The following is a 17,701-nucleotide window of genomic DNA, read 5'->3' on the forward strand; positions in this document are numbered from 1 at the left end:
TCCATTTGGGGCCAATATTTTAGCAACAATAATAATAGTAGCTTTTTGTTGCACACAAAAAGTGTGAATCTTGATTGTGAAGTCTTGTTAATTGGTTGCAGCCAGTGATGCATTAGCCCTGTACTCAAAAGTTCCCACCCAATAGCCAGATGTATGGAACATGCAACATATAAAAAATTCAACAACACAATAATATGTTCCCCCCAAATTGTGGGGGTGTAAGCCAATAATCACTCTTTCAAAGCATTGTATTCTTTTTCTTTTCTAAGATCAAAGCATTGTATTCATCCGTAAGCAGGGATGGAGCTAGTTAGGCGCCAGTAGGGGCGGTCACCCCTTCAAAGGAAAAATAATAACTTTACCATTATACAGAAGAAAAAAAAAATCTATGAAAATATATAGAAAATTCTTAGCTCACATACATGGTCGGTCGCCTCTGTGTAGTGAAATTCCTGACTCCGTCTTTGCGGCCGTAAGGCTTGTCTCCTTTATGGTACTACTACTCCAATATACAGAGAAAAAGTTCGTGGCAAATTCTTGCACTGTGACCCACATCCTCAGCTCCCTCTTCCTTTACTATTAATTCAGGCTAGCTTTTCTGAAGTCTCCATCAATTTTCGTTGAATAGAAGAATTTTGATCAAATAGTGGTTATGGGTATCCGGTTGTTTTGAATCCTTGCGCGGACCTTCTATTGGACAAATCCTGCAAGATGAAAGGTTTGGATAAACAGAAATGCTAGGGACAAAGAAATAATACGCCGAAACTACCCCGAAAAGATTAACTAGTGGTTGAGATTCACTTTAATGTGTGTGACCCAATCAATAAAGTGATTCTCAACCACTGATTACTGTTTTCGGGGTACTTTTGGGGTAAATTTTCTTTGTACCTAACATTTCTCTTGGATAAAAAATCGGATGAGCCAGTAATGGACAAACTTCATTAATTACAAAGAAGGTGTCTCCCTTTTCTTTTCTTTTTTGTTGGTAGGAAAACCATTGCAAACCTTTTACACGATGGATAGTTAAAGTATTCAAATGACTGCAAGATTGAATTTAGTCACTAAAGTATTCTCTAATGAGTTTTTTATTTGTAAGTTATTCTATAAGGATTGATCCAAAGTGACAATGTTTGAGAGGTTTCTCGATCCCAAAATATTGAAATCACTACGTACGTACAATTATAAGCTTATATCTAAAAAATAGATCGGCCGGGGTGATATAAAATAAACATTGTCAACAAAAGAGGATTGTGCGGAAATAAGATTTGCCGGATCAAGTGATATTTTCAAATGCAAAGTGGTCCAATCGGGAGAGGTTTCTCCTTCCTTAAAGATTTAATTAAAACCTATGAATATTCACGTGTTAAAAAGAAAAATAAATGAAAATGAGATTCATCAGTCTTTGTTTGAAATTTGGTCTATTGGTGTTATTTTAATGTCTTCCGGGTATAAAGCACCTATCAAAGAAAGATGGAGACGAATATAATTGACTATCAAGGTGAAATAAATCATACTCCAGTATCTCACACTCCCCGTTTTCACTAACAGAAAACACTAAAACTTAACGCATTTTATTATCTCGTTTTCCCTAACAAAAAAAGTTTCAACATTTTACCATCTCGTTTCCACTAATAAAAAAGTTGTCAACAAAAACTTTTTTTGCTACAGTAACTATACTCACAAACCCATCAACAACTTATTCACTATCGGAAATAATCTGACGTTTTTCAACAACTTATTCACTACCTAAAACACCTAACAACTTCTCAACCACAAATTTTTAACTACCGAAAACAAGGTTCACTGTATGTATAAACCATAGTTCAATAGAAAAGAAATGAAAGAAATAATTTTGCTAGCACCACACAAATACACAATGCTCGCACGCATACGCTAGCATGTTGAATGCATCCACGCATATTGTGTGTTCCTCCAAACATGTGAGTGTGCGTGGAACCCATTTCGACATGCACGTGAAAATGGGAAAATTATTTGGTTGTCTTAGGGCATCGCGATTTGGCTCCATAGAAATGTACGATGGAGGAGGTTGTTGGGCACTGGCGGTGCCATAAGATCACTGAATAATTACTCGTGAAAATGTGTGTAACTGTTTATGTAGTCATGTATTTATGTGTGTACTTATAGGCAGTGCATAAATGTATGTGAGCCCCATTATGGATTTCATATAAATGATCGAGTCATTCATTAAATATAAAATAAAGTTTCGAGTGCCTCTGTGGAAAATAGATCAATCGAAAAACTGAAAGAGCTTGATCTAATTGTCTAAATTTTTGTTCAAAATTCATCCTAAATTCTTATTTGAATGGAAAATTGTCTAATTTTTGAATGGAGGGAAGCTAATGGGTGTGCTCATGAGTTAGCGAATATAGGCTTAAAGTTGGAGCAGACAGAGAGAAAAAAAATATATAGACGGGTCAATTATTTATATATATATATATATATATATATTTGATTGAGCTGATTTTTTTAGATAAATTAAGAAAAATATTGTAAAATTAACGTACGACACGATATATTTGCGTTGAATTTGGAATTGTCTAAATTTTTGTTCAAATTTCAGAATATTAAATTCTTATCTGAATGGAAAAATTAAAAATGGGTACAACTACTTATATGTATTCGATTGAGCCGATTTTTTTGAAAAATTTAAAAAAATTATTTTAAAATCAATGACGGCTCGCTATATTTGTGTTGAATTCTCAAATACTGTAGATCCCACGTACTCGTCTGTGCGCCATTAGTTCAGTATCCAATTTATACACGGAAATGCAGAATAGAAAGCAACAAGAATAATAAAAAAAAAATGGTAGAAAGCGGACATATTCTACGGGACGAGCATGACACAAGACCGAACACTACTACACTAATACACTTTTGGTGTCGAGTGGGTATATCCCATATGATACTCGCTCAGTAGATTCAGGTCATTTATTACATTTTTGGACGACTCGAATTAAAATTATTTCTCTACTCTCACTTCAACACTTTCTCTCATGGTACTCGCTAGACAGATTCAGGTCATTTAATATACTTTTGGACGACTCGAATTAAAATCATTTCTCTCATCTCACCCCAACACTTTCTCTCTTTAAATCCGAGCCGTCAAAAAATACAATGAACAACTTCGATATGCTGAGCGGACGTTACTTGATACCCACCCAGTAATGAAATTTTTACTAGGTTTTTTTTTTCTTTTTCTAGATCCTGGATTCGACTACGTCGTAGCCCACATCTTTATCTCTACGGACGCGAATATTCAAACACGAAAATCTCGTCTGCCTTTCTCACGCCCTCCCACCGAGCGTCAAACTTGTACTCCAATTCATGGCTAGTGGACTACTGTATTAATTTGAACAGCTCAATGTTTAGATTCTATATATAATCTCACGTTTAAGGATCCGTTTAATTAGTGAGAAAATACTATAACATATAAGTATGTTATACAGTAAAAAGAAAAAAAATATTAATGTTTTGCATGTTAGGTTAAAAAGAGAACGAGAAAAATGCAAGAAATTAATTAAAGAATCATGTATGACTCATATAAAGCTTTCTCTTTTTTATTTTCCTCTTAAAAAAAAAAAAACAGATTTGAACTCTCTCTTGAAACTGTTAAATACAAATCGAATTTCAGACTTATCCTTCTATTTTTATGTACTTGCTGTTAAGAAAGTCATTATATTTAATTGCTGAAATTTTACCACAAGAAATTGATCATATTATTTAGTAGCCTATAGAAGTTAATTTTAAGTGGTTGTAAATTTGCTAATACATTGCGTTCTGTGTTTGAAACACAGACAATTCCTAGTTATTTACCGTACTCTATTTTATTAGGATAATAATGAGGGAAGTTTGGGATGGATTGTGGATTTCACTTCTTATGTCCCGTCTCTAAATATGTAACCATTTCTTGATTCCTGACTTGATCTCTAATAGAAAATAATCTTGGGCTCCACTCCCGTAACAGGTGGAGAATGGGGGTTCTTACCCACACGCAAACTTCATATCGCTATTTTCTAATGATTCTGTTACTTATTTTTTTACTTTTGAACGAGATCAGATAAATTACAAGCGAAAGGAAAAAAAGATCAATTTAGTACAAATTCATTAGAAGAGTAGTACAATGTCACTATCGGAGGTGTTTTCCACCTGCATAAACAATTATTAGTAAAATTTCTAAGTACTTAGTAACTTAATAATTACCTATTGTAGGGATGAATTTTTAGTGTGTAGTGATGTCACTGTTTAATAATGAATGCAAATCTCAATGATAAATTAAAATGATGTTGTGCTTGAATATTCGCATATGGAGTTAAATTACATAAAAAAAAATTCAACTTCACTTATCTCCAAACTCAAACCAATCCTGGAAAAGGCCTACGGTTGCCTATCTCACGCTCCAGCATAGCGCGTGGCCAATCATTTTGTAGGCTATTCTTTGTCAGATCACAGATGTCAATCTAAAAAATCTTACAGTAAAAGTCTCTCTTTTGCCTTAAATGCACTTTGCTCTCTCTCTCTCTCTCTCTCTCTCTCTCACTCTCTCATCTGTAAGAAGGCCTTTCCACTGCATCAAAAAAAGCCAAGAATTGCAAAAGGGGTGAACTATAAAATCACTAATATAATATTTGCATTCACACACAGCTGTGCATATATATGTCCAAAATACATATACCACTCATCAGTTTTTTACTACTCCATTGGAGTACATTTATTATTATTACTAGTACTACTAGTTTCTTCATTTTCGGTGTTTGCTGGACAGATTCGAGTTCTTTCTTCTCGTGGACCCTGTTTTGTGTCGTTGAACTTTTCCTTCTTGATTCTTATTTCCTCTCGAATTTGATCAGGAATCGATTCATACCCTTTTGGAATACGAGCCATGTCCAGTTTATACACGCAGAATCTGAATTACTCACCTGCTAGAGTTGCTTCTCCACAAATAAGGAACAACCCAGATGTAGATAGGTAAAATTCTCTCTTTCCCCATGGGAAATCAATTCCTTTGGTAGCGTTATCGGTCTTTTGGGGTTTTATTGGTTTGTGGGTGTTCTTGGTTTCTTGCAGTCTGTACTTGGGAGAGCTGTTAGCAGAGCGGCAGAAGCTTGAACCTTTTTTGCTAGTGGTTCCCATATGCAGCCGACTGTTGAATCAAGGTTTGGCGACTGCCTTTAGTTTTCGATCTAAGATTTCTCGTCTTCTAGTTGGGTTATCTTGTTTTTTTCTTTGACTTATGGGTATGATCTACTAGTATTATCTTCCCCTTATAGTTACAAGTTGTTTATAGTATAGACATGGTGTGTGTTTCGGTTATTAGATTCTCTTCTACTATTATCTCGAACCTGATGTTATGCGTAAGTTTGTGTGTGTGTGTGTGTGTGTGTGTGTGAGAGAGAGAGAGAGAGAGAGAGAGAGAGAGAGAGAGAGAGAGAGAGAGAGAGAGAGAGAGGTACATCATTACGAAAGAGTTATGCATACCACTAACTTACTTGGCTGCAATTGGTTTTCTTATATTCTCCTTTTTCAAATCTACTTATGGAGGAATGCGGATAAAACAAAATTCATGACTGTGTTTCTTGGGGGTTGAGAATTTGAACTTTGTTAGAGATTGTTGAAGGATATTTATGTAATGGCTTGCAAATTTTATAGCAAACTCGAACCGGGTATCTTTATGGTTTGTATTTTCTCATGTTCACTTTATGATGGAACCAATCTCCTCATAGTTGTATCTGAAATCAAGTGCGTTCGCCATCCCTCTCCAACAGTTAAGTTTTAGTTAGTGACCCGGTTCTTTGATTCTTGATCTGAGTTTTCATTTATCATTTCGTCGTAGAATATTTGGTTTCTCCATTCTAAGAATATATCTTCTTTAGTTCCTCTGTCCTAATTGTCTGGAGACGCTTGGAAAAACTCAAGAATCCATGTTGTTTTATCTTCATTCATTCATTTTTTTTTTCCTAGATGACAAGTTTTATCTTCATCCAATTCAGTAGTTATTATTTCGTATTTCCTTCAAAATATCTTATTGGTTTTTCATATTGGCAGAGATATTAAGGGTTTCTGGCATGTTATCCAACCACGGATTTAGTGACTATGATAGACTTCAGCGTGGAAGCCCCAGCCCAATGGCTTCTTCAGACATCATGATGCCAAATCATGGACCAGCTGGTCTAGGTGGCTGGAGTGGCCATCCACACGAGGTAAGTACTTGCATTGTCCTCCCTTGTTTCCCTAAGGGTTCGGATTCTCTCCAGTAATTGTCCTAGACAATCCAACAATCTACTCGCCTTGTAGGGGACTCCCGCTGTCAGTTTTATTGCCCTTTTTTCCTCCTTACTTTGTGTAACAAAATCTTGTGAGTACTGCTGACCCCTCCATTCATAATATCATGCGAAATAGTTGATTGTTGCATACTACTTGCATATCCAAGCTATCACGAATCACAATTGGTAATAGGACCTGTTAATTTGTCTGTCATGACTTTATTAAAATATTGTACGTGATAAGTTTAAACCAGTCAATCCTAGGTGTGCACTATATCCCCATGATTTTGCAATTCAAGAACACTTGCTAACCGCCGATCCAAAAAAAAAAAAAGAACACTTACTAACCAATGGGAGCCACCCGGGTGAAAACTATGACTTGATTTTCGTTTACTGGACAAGCCCATAAATCAGGGGCCTCAGTGGACTTGATATGCATTTTCTTTCAACTGTAGTCAAAATATATGGCAGCTTATTGTGGATACAGTGTTGAGTGTCAGATAGCACCACAACTTTCTAAGAGTTTGTTTCTAATATGACTCCTATTCCTGGGGTTGATAAGAGGCATGCTCATGAAGCTTGCCGCCAACCACAAGAGTGGGGTTGTCAGTGCAGATTTTGAGATTGGATGAACTAAAGACTGTGTCCCTATCCTTGTAAGACTCTGCAATGACAGAGAAATTGACAGAATCTGTTTAAAAAATGGAAGGAAAAACACAACGTACCTATGCTCCTGGGAAACAGCAAAATTGCTTAGCTAAACCAATTAGTCAAAAGTACAAATATAAACCTGATCTAGGCATTATGGATGGTTTGTCTTGGAAGCCTAGCCCTCCTCCACTCACCAGACTGATGCATGTACCAAATGCTCATACGGGAAAGTTGACTCCTGGGTCTGCAACCTGTGGGGTTGCTCCAAGAAATCCAACGAGCCTTTCAAACTAGTACTTGTTTGTAATCTACATATGAAATAAGGAGTCATTATCCATTGGAATTCGTGTGATGTATGAAGGAAATACTTTTGACAGATGGAAACCAATGGAACTAAATTTGTCATCTGATCCATAGTTTGGGTCGCTGAATTTGATTAGCTTTTATTTCGTAATTGCTTCAACTCCCACGTTGTTTAGGTATGATATGGTAAATTTCCATATGAACCAGCAATGTGGACATCTCAGTTGTCTGTGTATAGGAATTTCATCCACTTCCAATCCCCCTATTTGTGATCACACGTCATATGGTTCATTGGACCAGTGAACATGTAGGTATCAATAGTGATGCCACTTTGCTTTGCCCAGAAGCACCATCCTCAGCGATACAGTGAAGGTGTTTTAGTGGGTGCTTGTTGCAGTTTAACTTATGAGTAGAAGCTTATTGTTCAATAGCCGAAGCCAGGAAAATGAAACGGAGCTTCTCAAAAAATAATATATAATATACCTTTTGGCTTTTTGAGGCTGTTTTGGGCCATGAGAAGTAAGAACAAGTTTTGCAGAGCTTCCAAGACAACAATTATGTTGCGGCTGCAGTAGAAAACGTGCTGTTTATCTAACTGCATTGTCAAGAGCTTAAAGATAACTTGTAGTCATCAGTCATTCTTCCTCGCTTGTCCGAGCGATAGACCAGAATGCATTTCATAAACATCTGCTCCTGCTTGTTAAGATACAGATAACTAGCTATTATCAACAGCTGGTATAGATATAATTCCGACAGAGTTTCATACAGCCGTTGGGAACCATTGATGTTTTTAGCTAGAGGGACCTCCCCATCCCCGATAGGTTAATCAGATGAAATCCCTTGTGTTTTTATCGAGGGGTACTTTAGTTGGATATATGCAGCAGTGCTTGAATCATCCTGATACCTTTAAACGTACTAATATTATATTGCCGAACACTCGAATATTAAGCAGCAAGAATGAACAAAGATCTATGGCTGTCATGTTCTGTGGTTCTATACTGTTATAATCCTATTTTCCGATTCTCTCTTTCCGAAGTTGCCTCGTATTTCATTGACAAGAATCATCGGGATCATTATGCAACAGAGATTTGGTGTACAAGGGAGACCAATGGACTGGCAAGCGGCCCCAGGAAGCCCAAGTACCTATATCATGAAGAAGGTATTGCGCTTGGAGATACCAGTAGACAGCTATCCAAATGTGAGCTATGTGCCATCAATCTCTTTATATTATGCTTTGATGAAGTATGATTGTTATGCATCTCCTTATATCATAATGTGATTAGGCTGACAATGTTTCTCTTGAACATTAGTTCAATTTTGTTGGGCGGCTTCTAGGTCCTCGGGGCAATTCCTTAAAGCGCGTAGAAGCTTCGACAGGTTGCAGAGTATTTATTAGAGGGAAAGGTTCAATAAAAGACCCTGACAAGGTTATACGTGCTACCAAATTATAGTTCACGATTACACAAACGTTTTATTTTCGAGTCTTGAAGTAGTCCCTATCAAAAGTAAGATATTGAAAATGGTGTCTAGTCGAAGGTTGAAATTTTTTTGTCATTGTTTTCTCTCTTTATTCAAGTTTGTGTTGAGTGTACGCCTCGAAAGTTTAACTTATACTTGACACTAGCTGCAAAGACAAAACTGATATTTCGTGTGTTTTTGCATTTTGAAGGAGGAGACTTTAAGGGGAAGACCTGGCTATGAGCACCTGAATGATCCACTACACATTTTAGTTGAAGCAGAATTACCCGTTGGTATTATTGATGCACGATTAAGACAGGCAAGAGAGATTATAGAAGAGCTGCTCAAACCAGTGGTATTTACATATTTTCATTTGTACTTTGTTAAACTGATTGTCTTGTTCTCGTTGTATTTTTTTCAAAGAGCAATTAGGCCACTTCATCTGAGCATGCGCTGGGTCTCTTCACTACTAGATTGGTACTCATTTAGTGTTATCCTCAACTGCAGGACGAGTCACAGGATTTCTATAAAAGGCAACAGCTAAGAGAACTTGCGATGCTAAATTCCAATTTTAGAGAAGAGAGCCCTCGACCAAGTGGAAGTAGTCTCTCTCCTTTCAATTCCAGTGGGATGAAGCGCGCCAAAACCGGTTGGTAGGGATCTTTTTAGATTTGTCTGCCTTGATGGTCGGTCTGAGGGGGGCCGTGGCTGCATATTGGCACCGTATTATACCTCTCAGTAAGTCTCCGTTTCTAAAGCTTCAAAGGAGTACTGGGCTGCGAGACATGGCCGGGAGTTCTAATGCAGAAGCGTTGTTCAGCAACATAACAATGTGGAAAGGAGAAGAAGATTTATTGCCGCGTCCATGACCATAATTCCATGCTGTTTTTAACTTAGAACAATTATTGCATTTATTTATTAACCTTTGCTATTTGGGTGGCGTAGGAAATTATTCACATTGGGATACCTGGCACCGCAATTGAGGGGTCGGGCTACGTTTTCTTAAACGGGATTGGTTTTTTCTTTTTGGGTTTGTTGTAACCAATTATAGGGTGATGAATTTTGTTATTTTACCTTGGTTTGCTCTATGTCAACTGTCAAGTAATGTAATGTGACCAAAAAAAATTGAAAATATGTCAAGTAATGTATTTCTTTTCGGGTGTTTTAGGGGATAAAATATTGGAGAGAGAAGATTAAGAGAGAGAGAGAGAGAGAGAGAGAGAGAGAGAGATTTGAAATTTAGAAGAAAGAGATTCAGAAGATCCGGAGAGAAAGGGTTGACATGATTTCGGATTTATTTGATTTCCAGGTCTAGAAAATAATGTTCATTTTCAACTTTGATGATATTCCAAGGAAGAATAAGATACAGGACTATTAGGAGGATTTGTTTTCAACTACGAGAGATATCATCCTATTAGATAAATAAAGGGTTTTTCGTGCAAGCATTTACCAGTATATGGTAGTATATAATAATTAATAGTAAATTGGTGGTCACAAGAAGTTCAGTGTCTTACCCCGCGATTTCGTTTTATCTGGCCCTACCCGCTCCGATCCCTGCCCGAAGAGGTTAGGGATTCGGGAATTTTATTGGGATCAAGTACTTATACTGGATGGTTTATAAAAAAATCGAGAAACCAATAAGAGGTGGGTAAGTGCCAGTCTCCGTCTCGAACCCTATGTGCTCTGATCACTGCCTCGGGTTTCGGCCATGTTTGTTATGGAGTTTCAAAACTCCTAAACATGGTTTTCAATAAATTTTCTCTATTTATCTTTCTCCACTCATTACTCTAAAAAATCTTTATCAAAATTCAAACCGGACAGGGCCTCGAGGCCCAGAAATACACAATGCATAGACATGGAGGCCCAGAAATAAAGAGAGACCATCAGGCGAAAAGCCCAAATTGGGGATATCTTAGTAAAGCCCAATTCGCTTTTGCCATTTTCTTCGAAACCCCAATCCCTGAGACGACGACGAAGACCATCGATCAACCAAGAAGAAGGCGATCGGGCGCTGCTGAAAGTGCTTCAGAGAGAGAGAGAGAGAGAGAGAGGGAGGAGTAGTAATCATGGGGAAGACTCCGGTGAAGATGAAGGCGGTGGTGTACGCGCTGTCGCCGTTCCAGCAGAAGGTGATGCCAGGTCTGTGGAAGGATATACCTGGTAAGATCCACCACAAAGTCTCCGAGAACTGGATCTCCGCCACCCTCCTCGTCACCCCCCTCGTCGGCGTCTATACGTACTCTCTCTCTCTCCCTCTCTCTCTCTCTCTCTCTCTCTCTCTCAGGGTTTTCTGTTTTACATTGAATTGTCATGTACTTATGAGCGTGTATGATGAGTGCTTGGATTTTTTTTTTCTCGCCATCGGAACGTTAGCCTCTATTTGATACTATCGTTTAGAACTTTCTTGCTGTGTTTTCCTGTTTAATTTTTACTTGATTTGATTTTGGTTAGTGACAAAAATTGAGTTGTCAGATCTAAGGTAGCCCGTGAAATGATTTTGAAAGGGATGGAATGGTCGTTCCTTGGCCGTGGAATGATCGTTCACCAGGAACGATGGATCCGGGGGAAGACAAATTAGGGCGCTGGTGAACGATGATTGCTTTTGTAGTGTAAATTCTGTTTCTTTTACGGAACCAAACAGTGCCCTAGAGTTTTGATTGGATGCTTATGGGTAAAAAAAAGTGCCGAATTTTGTGTGCAGTTCAAGGGGAGCTTGAATTTTACATGAGCATCAGCTTTTGTTCTTGGAACATTTGTGATTATTGTGGCTTTTCGCCTTTACAAGCTACTGCTGACGTAGTTGATTTTCCCCAGCTCTATCAACTGTTCTCTAGGCTGTGTATTTTACGACCCCTGACTTCCTGAGCTGATAGGAGAGTGAGAAATGCAGTGAACAATGATTTTATAGCATATAGAGGAAAAAAATAGTGTCCATACCACCAAACTAAATATTTATGCTTGTGTTATTAAAAATTTATCTGAGGCATCTCAAGATCCTCAACTTGAGTGCAGTCTGGAGCCGCCCTACAAGTGTTGGGTTGCTTGAATCCAATTTCCATAGATATCTACAACTCATTTGCAGCCAAAGGTATACGTATTAGTTCAAACTTTTGGGACTTGCATTTGTTGGACTTTTGGATAACGAGTAAGCAAGTCCATACTTGTCCGTTTGTGTGTACATATCCCTTGGAATGTATTCTTTTTGACAAAGCGCCTCTGGAAATTGCCGAGTCTTTTGCATTTTCCATGCTGTTGGGAATTTGGAAAGGATACCCCTGTTAGTTGTTGGACCAGTTTAACCTATCCGTAACAATAGAAGTTATTTATTTGCTTAGATTAGCTGAAGAAAGCTTACACTTCAAACAAGTAAAGAGCATGGCGTCGCTTTCTCACACTTGGAAACATAAACTTGTAACAGTGTGTAGACACTTCACACTTGTAGGCAACAGGAATCACAATATTACGTGATTCCTGGGCATGGTGGAAGACATGCTGCAATTTATATTCACGCCATTTATTGAAAAGGACCAATTACCTTATTTCTTTTGGCCTTAATTTTAGCATCCCAATTGAATTGATATGTTAAAACAATTCAGTTGATATATAGCATCCATCGCTGTAGTGATGAGCTGAGGAATACTATTGCTTTGGGAAAGAAGGATGAAAGAGGGACGTTGACTTTTCTAGATTTTCGACTTGTATTCTTAGTTGTTATTGCTTACTCAAAAGAAATGCATCATCTGTTGTCTGCTCAAGTAACAGCGATGTGGCTTTGCAGGAAATGTGTTCATCTGATTTGTGTTTACATCTCATTATGTAGGTACGTCCAGAATTTTCAGGAAAAGGAGAAGATGGAGCACAGGTACTGAAGGGAGCCAAGTGCTTCAAGTGAAGACCATTTTTCTATTAACTCTTGAATAATAACCCTGTCATGTAACTGTTGCAACTCTATTGAGTTATTTCCAGACGCTAGCTACTCATGTTTTTGCAAATTCATGTTTTCCTGCTACTTTCCCTTTTTGAAAGGTTTGTGGTTAATTCGAGTCACTGGATGAATGTTATGCCTAGTTATGGAAAACTACCTCGAGTCATTGAATGATTCGTGAATGCGATTCATAGGTACAGAAAAGTATAACGGTTTCTGTGCCTAAGCCTAAATGGCCATTGTTCTTCGTAACTAGGGGGAAATTGCAGTTGACGTTACCTAGCTGACGATGAAGGTAACAGTTTTAATACTTAAGGCCTACGAAGATTGATAAATTCAGGAACTGAGATTGGCCATCCCTCCATCCTTAAGGCCAGGCCAGGCATGCCTAGCCTTTCTCTTCCGTCCAGACTGCTCTTTTCCGATGACCTCGTTTGCTGTTCTTTTGTGCTCCCGTGCCCATTGTGTTAATAGTGCAATTATCATTTAAATTTTGCACCCAAAACAGTTTTTTTTCTTTTTGATCTGCCACCCGAAACAGTGTTTGAAAGTATCTTTCCCCGATATAGTTCTCCCCAACTCTAATCCAGATATGGTTCTCCCCAGCTTTAACCCAAAAAAAAAAATGTATGTTGATGACAACTACAGCAAGTTCCTGGCTGACATTGGCCCGATTCTGCATTGCAATGAATCGAGTTTGGGACGAGGACAGTACCTATAATGTTATGGTACCCAAAACATGGTTACCAAAGTAACATTAATAGAATTTACCACAACCAGTCGTGTGTATTGGGATGGCAAAAGCATTGGTGTCTCGATGGTAGTATATTGTAAACACGGCCGACAAGCAAATAGCGAAATAGCAACTGCTATTCTTACCCATCACTAGGCATCACATCGAACATGTTCTGAATATAGGAGTAGAATTTAGCATTTTGAACGCTAAACCTGCAAGCTCATAACCAGGATATGATCTCATAGCATTGAGGTTCTCTGTTTCAAGCTCACGGCCCCTTGTTGAAAACCCCCTAATGAAAACTGAAGGATTAATAAGGACCTAGAATTACTCAAGTGAAATGGAAGAATAGCTGAAAGCTAGAGAGCAGTTGCGTACGACCAGACCACCAATGAGTCGGCAATGACATATTACCGGCAAGAAATGCCAAATTAAGTTGAAGAGATGCACAAAACTCGAGCATTATTACATGACAAGCCAATTGAGAGAAATAGCAAGCTACATAATATCCAAAGACGAAGCAAAATCCGAATAACATCAATATAAAGCATGTTCTGAATTTGAAGCGAAGTATGTTTCAAACGAATACATAGTACTAATAGGTGCATACAACCAGCAAAAGTTCCATTGAAACTAAAAATATGTGTAAGAAAACAACGAACAACGAACTTAATTCCAGACATCACGTCACACAAGTCATAACCCATAGGGTAACATCGCCTGATGACTGGGCCCTTGAAGTCCACAAATTCTCTAAGAGGCAACAGCATCTATAAACGCTCTTCCAGGTTGACGCGCCGCTAAGGGTCCATGGCACCCCAGAAGCTGCAAGAATCACAAGGTTTGTGAGTTACTTGTGTGGCAAAACAAGATAACTACTGAAATAGTAGATAGCTCTAGACCAAGAAAATTATCAGACTAACCTTGGCATTGACACCATCTGATAGAATGCGGTTTTCAGCTTTCCACCTTAGATAATCAGAACGGCTGTACTTGGTAAATCCCCTGCAATGACGCACAGTTAAATTGCACAACTCAGAATTCCACTCAAAAGTCATAGCTTCCATGCAAATTTAATCATTTAACGCTCGGTTTTCTAGCCCATTCTTTTATGGTGGTTTGAAAGCGGACTAGTCGTTCTGTAATTCCAGAATATGAGTGTCCTGTCAACTGATCCTATGGATAGCACAGAGAATGAATCCGTCAACTTGAGATAGCTGGTTCTACTTCATCGGATATTTATTCCAGTATCTAGAATATCAAATATATGTAATCAAGAAATATATGAACTGACACCAGTTACATATGCAAAAGAATGAATAAGAACTTCAATGAGGGATGTGCTAAATAGGTAAAAACTGATAATTTAACTATGCCAGCTAGGAACATGATTGATTCAAGAAATAAACAACACCAACAATTATAGGCTTCATAGCATAGGAGGAAAAACAAATGGACTATTGGAAAGTCTAGCAACTTGTTTTGTAGGAGTGGGATTTTTCCCTCCCCTTTCTGATCATTCATTAATCTAATATAGCCTGACGTGATTTCCTTACAAAGAATGGTGGTACCAACTAAACTAAAAAACACAACCCGAGAGAGAGAGAGAGAGAGAGAGAGAGAGAGAGAGAGAGAGAGAGGAGGAGGAGGAGGAGGAGGAGGATAAATCAATTTGAGCCCGCTGTGCAGGTTATGATGCAGGAATGAAAGATTTTCCAACTACAGGCATCTTAAATAAATACGTGAATCAATATTACTAATATAATTCCAGCATACCATTTCCTGCTGACAATGATCTTTTGACGACCAGGGAACTTGAACTTTGCACGGCGCAAGGCTTCCTGAGCATGCTGACTGTTTGTATCTTTGCAGCGAACAGATAGAAGCACCTGGCCAATGGCAACGCGGGCACACGTTCCTTGAGGCTTACCAAAAGCTCCACGCATACCAGTCTGGAGCCTATCAGCTCCAGCACATGAAAGCATCTTATTAATACGCAGGACATGGAACGGATGCACCCTAACTCTCAAGTGAAACGCATCCTTTCCAGCAAACTTAGTCATGTATTTGTTGCAAGCAATACGTGCAGCTTCCAATGCCTCACTGGAGACATTTTCCTTTTCCCAACTAACCAAATGCACACAAAAGGGGAACTCGTCGACTCCCTTCTTCTTCATTCCAACATCATAGATCCTAATCTTTGGATCTGGCACACCACGGCAGTACCTTGATTTAGGGTAAGGCTTGTTTTTGATCTGGCGATAACACCTTGCAGGCCCTACAATAGTGAAAAGGCAATATACATAGAAGGTCATTATACGACATTACCAAGATACTGAAAGGCCTTGACAAGTTTAAGAATCGAACATGCATGTTACATTTCAATTTCTACTCCAAAGCAATTACAAGAGGAAGAGAAGGAAACAGAAATGCCAACAAGATACGGTAGTAGGGAATCAATGATCAAGAAAGGTCATGAACGTTTAAATATGCTATGTTTGGTCAGGAAGGAGATGAATCACTTAAGAGAAAGAGTATGCCAACCTACATATACAGCTATTAACAAAACTAAACCAGAAATGATTTGAATTACAGGAAATACATATGGAAAAGCCAAACAACTTTTCAATCTCCTAAACATCCCCTGCTTCCAACAAATTACAAATGTATCTTCCCAACAAGATTCCTTCACCAATTGTCTGGGTCTTAGTTCATTGAAAGCAGGCTTGTTCACAACAAAGAAAGCATAATTAAACAGAAAAGACACAAAAGTTTACAAAATGGTTTAAATTAGCTTATAATTCCTTTTATTAAAGTCTGTATTGAGTACCCTGACTCCTTCAATTAGGTCATCAATCAGCAGCATCAAATCAGGTCCCCAAGACGACAACTAAACACATAATTGAACCCTCGTAATTCTCTCATTTGCCCGCGGAACCAAATAGACAATCCACTCAGCTCAATACATATGACTACCAGGATGAATCAAATCAGGTTCCTGTTTCCGCTATCACAAAACCTAGACCACCACTAGCTATAAAGCAGAAGATACAAATAAAATTGGCATTTTCAACAAAACCAAACAGAGAAGTGGTTGGATTAATGTATTCAATCCAAGTCTCAATCGAAAAACAACCTCAGAAAACAAAAACATAGCATCAATCAGTGAAGAAAGAATTCAACGAAAAATCCACAAAATTTAGACAGGAAAAATCAAAAGGGTTTGAACGACGATCAAAATCCACGAACCACATGAAACATCATCATTTCAGAGATCTAAGCACCTAGGCTCGTACAAAAAATACCCGTAATATAGAGCGTAAGGTGAGGTGAGAGAAACTTACTCCTCCCCATGGCGACAAGTCTCCTAAAACCCTAGGAAATGAAGAGAGAGAGAGAGAGAGAGAGAGAGAGAGAGAGACGGTGTTTGTTTCTGTATTTATAATCCTCCCCATGGGAGTGTTCAATTTGTGTACTCGTGTGGAGACATACGTGTGAGCGTGCGTCATTTTAGGCCGGATGGGCCGACACAAGCCCAAGTCCGGATACTTCTTGGACCTAACAGATCAGGCCGGCCTATTAAAAATCATTTTTGCCTTTTTCTTCCCCAAGGCAAGGCAACACAAGTTCGACGAAATCTACGACGCGATGCACAGCGGCGGCTCCGGGGTTTTACTTTAATGGTGACAAAAATATTTTAAAAAAAAAATTGTATACAAAACTCTACATGAAATGAATTTTTTTTATTATGATTGAAAATGAATTGTGCTTAATTTTTTTTGTTTTGTTGAGTTATATTATCTACGTACTCACAAATCTAAGTGAAGTTTTTTTTTTTTTTTTTACATTGATTATTCATGAACAATTCAGTGCCAACAATATGAAAGAAAAATTAAATTATATGTAAAAAATACCCACCCTCTATAACTCCAAATTTTCTCCATATAATTTAATTTTCCTTTCATACTTATTCAAAATTATATAATTTTGGCAACAAACTAGTGGGTGGGAATAATGATGAGAGGAAAAGTGATGATGTATTTGAAATAGAATGTAAATATAGAGATATAGAGGGTTGTGGCTATCTACCTTTTTGGAGGATGGTCTAAAGCGGTGCGGTGGGGCAAGGAAACCACCCAAAAAGAGAGAGATCTCTGCATCTGCCAGAGAAATATTTGTGACGGCCATGGAAAAGGAGGCTTAATAAATCTTCTATATTCACCTCATGATGAAATATTATTAATTTGATTCTCTAAAATGAAGAAATAGAGGATGTTTGATTGGAGATGCTCGGCTAAGAGATTGTGGGCTTATGCTCAATTAACGTAATTCAGATACTTGTATCTG

At 38.1% G+C, this 17,701-nt stretch overlaps 3 protein-coding genes across 4 annotated transcripts; 2 read left to right on the forward strand and 1 right to left on the reverse strand.

The window, feature by feature from the left end:
- Positions 1-138: 138 nt before the first annotated feature.
- LOC131314413 (cytochrome b-c1 complex subunit 8) lies at positions 139-12,771 on the forward strand. The gene is made up of 3 exons (XM_058343016.1): positions 139-151; positions 10,688-10,929; positions 12,514-12,771. Exons 2-3 carry the CDS (start codon positions 10,760-10,762, stop codon positions 12,560-12,562), a joined length of 219 nt encoding a protein of 72 aa, XP_058198999.1. The 5' UTR covers positions 139-151; positions 10,688-10,759; the 3' UTR covers positions 12,563-12,771.
- Positions 4,491-9,849, forward strand: LOC131314411 (KH domain-containing protein At2g38610-like). Of its 2 annotated transcripts, XM_058343013.1 has the most exons (7): positions 4,491-4,986; positions 5,086-5,174; positions 6,064-6,218; positions 8,320-8,433; positions 8,546-8,662; positions 8,905-9,048; positions 9,201-9,849. In XM_058343013.1, exons 1-7 carry the CDS (start codon positions 4,901-4,903, stop codon positions 9,348-9,350), a joined length of 855 nt encoding a protein of 284 aa, XP_058198996.1. In that variant the 5' UTR covers positions 4,491-4,900; the 3' UTR covers positions 9,351-9,849. The 2 variants fall into 2 exon arrangements, with proteins under 2 accessions (XP_058198996.1, XP_058198997.1); XM_058343014.1 differs by lacking the exon at positions 8,546-8,662 and having other exon boundaries at positions 4,691-4,986.
- A 1,100-nt stretch (positions 12,772-13,871) lies between the features above and the next one.
- LOC131314412 (large ribosomal subunit protein uL16) lies at positions 13,872-16,845 on the reverse strand. Its single transcript, XM_058343015.1, has 4 exons — positions 16,699-16,845; positions 15,131-15,632; positions 14,278-14,359; positions 13,872-14,179 (listed from the first exon to the last, which is right to left on the reverse strand). Exons 1-4 carry the CDS (start codon positions 16,706-16,708, stop codon positions 14,108-14,110), a joined length of 666 nt encoding a protein of 221 aa, XP_058198998.1. The 5' UTR covers positions 16,709-16,845; the 3' UTR covers positions 13,872-14,107.
- Between the last annotated feature and the right edge of the window lie 856 nt (positions 16,846-17,701).

Source organism: Rhododendron vialii, chromosome 13a, assembly GCF_030253575.1.
Source record: "Rhododendron vialii isolate Sample 1 chromosome 13a, ASM3025357v1".
Taxonomy (NCBI): Eukaryota; Viridiplantae; Streptophyta; class Magnoliopsida; order Ericales; family Ericaceae; genus Rhododendron; species Rhododendron vialii.